This window comes from Coffea arabica, chromosome 5e (genome assembly GCF_036785885.1).
Source record: "Coffea arabica cultivar ET-39 chromosome 5e, Coffea Arabica ET-39 HiFi, whole genome shotgun sequence".
NCBI classification, from domain to species: Eukaryota; Viridiplantae; Streptophyta; class Magnoliopsida; order Gentianales; family Rubiaceae; genus Coffea; species Coffea arabica.
The window spans coordinates 43,972,939-43,978,168 of record NC_092318.1 but is presented as its reverse complement, the minus strand read 5'-3'; the positions used below and the strand labels follow the sequence as shown (position 1 = coordinate 43,978,168).

Here is a 5,230-nt window from a genome sequence, read left to right as displayed (position 1 = left end):
TTTTCTTAATGATTAATTATGAATTGATCCAAGGTGTAAATAATTGTATAATAATATTTTGTTAAAGTATTCATAGTTGTACGAAGAAATAATTGCATTTGAAGCATTTATGCACCATAGTAGTCTTTAAAAAGTTATGTATACAAAAATAGTGTGGTGTAATCATATCTGCTAAATTCTACAATTCATGCAATAGATGAAATGTATTCTCTGGGATGGTAATTAAATTTATGATGTGTGTGATTATATTGACATCGGTATTCATTTTAAGTAGAAATAAAAGGAAAGATAGCATAGTGCATTTGTGTGCTAGTGATGTATTACTATGTAACAAAATTAATAAGTTAACCAATATAAAAAGTGAATTAATAAATGTACACGCAAATTACTATGTACGATAGTGCAAGTGTATTGAAAAAGGATAACTAATTTTGTAAGGCAAGGATAAAAAGAATAACTCAAATGCATTAGGTGTGATAGAGATTATTAGAAGAGACAAATTATAAATGAAATTAGTTGGAAGAGAGTTAGATGAAAAAATAAGTAAAACTCAAGTAGAACAAATTAGTTGTTATACAATCAAAGTTGATAATGTCTATATTGGCAGAGTATCAATGATTAATTCTTGAAATAATAATTATAGTACATGTGTGTATGCATGCATACATGTGTATATGTGTATATATTAGTAACCATGATGAAGTCGAACATTCCATATAGGCACACTTTTGGTGGATATGAGAAGTGGGATGTTATGAGCCATAAGAAGGTTGTGATTAAAAGTTATAGGATGGAAGCAAAGAAGAGTTAAGCATTATCAAATTTTTTTAGTGTAAGTGGCAGGTCTCGAACTTGGAACCTTTTACTTACACTCCATCCCACGTACCATCCAAATCATCCCTTCCTCTCTAAGTTTCGTCCATAGTACAAGTTAAGGTGTCACGAACATATTCGAGTTTGGTTAATTTGAGTGACAAAAAAGGTTGATTGTATAATAAATAAATCAAACTTGAACACGATGCTAGGTTCATTTAATAGTCGAGACGAGCACGATCCTATTCACAAACTATTCGAATAGTTCATGAACACATATATAATGACAAAGAATAAATGAATAGCAATATGAGTATATTTTTAAATATAGGATATATATGTGTTGTTTCATAAAAAAAGTAATTATACATGAAACGAATATTATTTAATTTGTAAAAAAAAGAAGCATAATTAAATTTATTCTAAATCATGAATGATTTTTAAAATGCATAATTAAATAGTTTTAAAACTGAAATTGGAGTTAGAGCTCATGCTTGAATTCGATTCATTTAATTTAACAAATTGACATCGAATTTGAAGTCGAACATATATACAAATTATTGAAGCGAATTCGAGCAACATTTATAGGTCGTTTAATATTCAATCAAGGTCGAATAATGTTCATATAATATGTGAACAGATCTTGAACATCATGTAATTAAATGGATTTGGCTCGTGGAAAACATATTATACAAGTATAATAAAAGTAAGAAAATCTGTGAACGTAGTAAAATTAAATGGTAGAGAAACTGAATGGAAAGTAGATGAATGATCACTTGCTAAGTAGAAAAAAAGGAAAAATTTTTTTTTGGGTAATTTGGCAAAGAGCAAAATGCACAAGATATTAGCAATGTTTTAAAACTTAGTTAAAACTATCTGCTCGATGCAGTTACACCGTTGCATAAAAAATGACCTTATTGATTAAAAAAAAGGGAAAATTGTCAAGTTGCACTGTTAACCTCTTAAATGGGAACCAATTTGAGAGAACTTAGTGATGCAATATGTTGCTTTAATCAAGTCCCAAAAAGTTTGAAATCGATCAACTAATGTAACATTAATAAGATATATCATAGGTGTCAATGCATCTCATTTGTATGTACATTTTTTGAATGCCTAGCGTACAAAAATAGTATTCACATAATTATGAATAACTTAAAATGTGAATCTTAAAAATAAAATAACTAATTGTATGGAAATATGTTGTAGTTTGTCCCTACCCATTGTCCTCCAAAGCAATTTATTCGAGTCCAGGGGTATTTGTACTTTTAGTTTGCAAAACAGTCCCTGATGCTGATCCATTTGAATTATTTTAATTACCTGCTGCCACTCGACCCACCACTAAGCATTCATGGGTCCCATGGATAACACCTCACTCACTGTCAACACCGGTAACAAACCGATACTGTTAGGCTGCAGCGAAATAGCACATGCTGGCCCTCCCCATTAATGCGACTGCGGTGGCTCATTGCACACCACATGCTTCCGAGCCCTTGCTTTACTCTTCCTGGAGACATCCGTACTGTCTCCACTGTATAACCATCCATGTGCCATAATACCATGCATTTATGACCATCGCCTGTAGCATCCTTTCACCCGCTTCGTACGGCAGGAACAGTCGATGCATTCCTACCACGAACGGATCCTGAACAATTGTCTGTCCCCAAGTGTCAATCTCAAAGGTCTTGTCAAGAAGAGGTAAACCAATAATGTGTCACGTGGCATTTATTTATTTATTTTTTGCCATATCATTTTCGCACAAGCTGGTCACTCTCATCTGTCACCTAAATTCGAGCAATATGTCTTTTCCTAGATAGTACTAGATTTTGGGCCTTTACAATGTGGATAGATACTCCAAATGTAAACATTTCCACTTTTTTTTTTTTTTTTTTTTCCAACCGGCTACAGACTTTTATTACTAATCTATCATTTACATCTCCGGGCAACAGGCCTTTAACGTCAGCCTTTGCTGCTTCAAGCAGCCAGTGTGGGAAGCTATTCTTCATTTCTTCCACTCAATCTCAGCTAAACAATTGACAGCAAATTTTGCTAAGATATGGCTAACATATTGCCTCACATGTAAACATTTCCTTGCAAGTAAATAGATTTCTACAACATTACATTTGAGATTTGTCACCACTATTAGTTAATCAAACAACAAGGATAATACATAAAAAATTAAACAAAAAAAGAAAAAAAATGAAGCAAACAAACAGTCATCTGAATGGCCGCCCTTTAGTTCAGTCCCCACTGACGAAATGACTGATTATCTCCAATAGAGATGTATAAGTTCCAATAATCATCGCGGCAAAGCCCATACACATAATGCCTCCTATGATCAGTACCTGGAAATCACATCTTCGACAAATGCCTGAAATCTTCAAGAAGCACAAGCATGGAAGTATAATTGAACCAGTAACACTTAAAAACGCACCCACGAATGACATGAGATACCCAAAAATTGGTAGGGCCAAAGCAACAATGACAGAGCTCAATACCAAGCAAGTCCTGATGAGAAGGCTGGATGACTTTGTCTTGGAACCAGCTAGCAGTCTATTCTCAATAGCATCCACAGTTGGTGTTACTATTAGTGCATATTTGGCAATTGGAGTGATCAAAGTGGCGTATATGACAATTTTTGAACTAATTTTGTCACTTGGAAGATTTAAGGTTATTTGGGACAGCACCTCTGAACCAAACATTAGGCATCCTGAAATTGCCATTAGTCCATAGATTAAAGTGCTGAGGAAAAAGCATACCACCAAAACCTGCACCAAAAAATAGACATATATCAGGAAAGATTATAGTGGTGTATTAATTTCACTTTGCCATCATGAAGTCTTTGTTTGATACATACGTCGAGTCAATATACTGCCAAAGCATGTGAAAAACAGAAAAGGTCAGTATGTTATCATAATTTTGCATAGTTGTGTTTTTCTCCAAAAACATGTCTGATATTTCGAGGAGAATGTACAAGTTGATCATGGTAACTGTTTCTTTTTATTACTATTTCCCTTATTCTGCCCATAACTAATGCACATAATACTCAGGATTTTAACTTCTTTTAAGCGTTCAAGATCAGGTACGATTGCGTCAAAAATGGAAAAGATAGAAGGGCAAGAGATGAATCATAAGATAACTATTTTAGTAGGAAAATTCACCTGATAGTTATCTTATGATTCACCTGATACATATTATCTGAAATTGAATTACATATCAGGTGATACAAGGATTTATATTTTATTGACTTATGGATTAAATCAACCCAAAAAAAAAATTTTTTTATGCACAAAATATGCACCAAAAAAAAAAGAAGATAAAGAGCTTAAATTGCAATAATGTAGCTCCATTACCTTAGAAAATTGTTTCTGGTCTCTCATGGAAGTGTATAGGGTTGGAAAAACTGGATGAGCGCAATAACAGAAAGCATAGAGACTAACGGCAGTGGGGATTCCATTCCAATGCACAAAACTTCCCTTTCCATGAAATCCAATCCCATCAAATTCTCCAATCCACAAAATTGAGCAAAGAAGCACAAGAGATGCAGCTACACCACTAGCTGAGACATATGAAAGAACCCCCATGTTATTCAACCAAACCGTGGGAAGTATTATAAGCCCGACCATGATAACAAAACTTCGTCTTGCATCAATACTATAACCACCAAGTTCAAATCCTGCTTTTGGAAACAAATATGACAAATTATCTCCTTCAAGAATCAAGAAACCAGTGGCCACCAAGTAAAGTTCCGCATGCATTAAAATGGAGACAAGGGCTCTTCCTTTTGCTCCGAATGCTCGATCACCGATGTCAGGGTAGCTTCTGATTGTGGAATCCATGTCCATGCATCTTTGTATCAATAAGCCAGTGTAGAGGGCTGAGGATGCTATCATTAGCAAAAGGATTAAGCTTATCCATCCTCCAGATGATAATGCATATGGGATTGAGAGTATCCCAACACCTAACAAAGCATTGAGTCCATTGAAACAAGTTTTGCAAAATGATGTAGAGGCTAATTTGGAAACATGTCCCTCAGGCTTCAATTCCTTGGCTTCATTAGCTAAAAGGGTTTGTCCCTCCTGATCATAATCAACCAGAAGAGGCACGGTAACTGAGTTACAATGATATTCGAGTTTGCGATCCATCAGGGAGACGTGTTGGAAGTTGAAACTTGCTCGCTGAGACTAAGAAGAGAAGTATTTATGCGTGGGAGAATATTTGGTTCCACTTTCATTGTTGCTGTTTTTATTTATTTTTTTGTATTTGTATTTTGTCAAGGATAACAAATGACAACATTGATCTGTCTCTTTCGATCCTAGAATACATGCATGGTAAGACATAATAAAAAGTTTAATATCACAAAGTATATTTCGTTTGAAGCAGTGCAACATGTGTCAATAGGTCTTGTCGTTTATATTGA

The 5,230-nt window shown here is 34.3% G+C and overlaps 1 protein-coding gene across 1 annotated transcript; it reads right to left on the bottom strand.

The window, feature by feature from the left end:
• Positions 1–3,050: 3,050 nt before the first annotated feature.
• Positions 3,051–4,904, bottom strand: LOC113687472 (amino acid transporter AVT1J-like). The gene is made up of 2 exons (XM_027205077.2): positions 4,164–4,904; positions 3,051–3,578 (listed from the first exon to the last, which is right to left on the bottom strand). Exons 1-2 carry the CDS (start codon positions 4,701–4,703, stop codon positions 3,051–3,053), a joined length of 1,068 nt encoding a protein of 355 aa, XP_027060878.2. The 5' UTR covers positions 4,704–4,904.
• Positions 4,905–5,230: the final 326 nt, after the last annotated feature.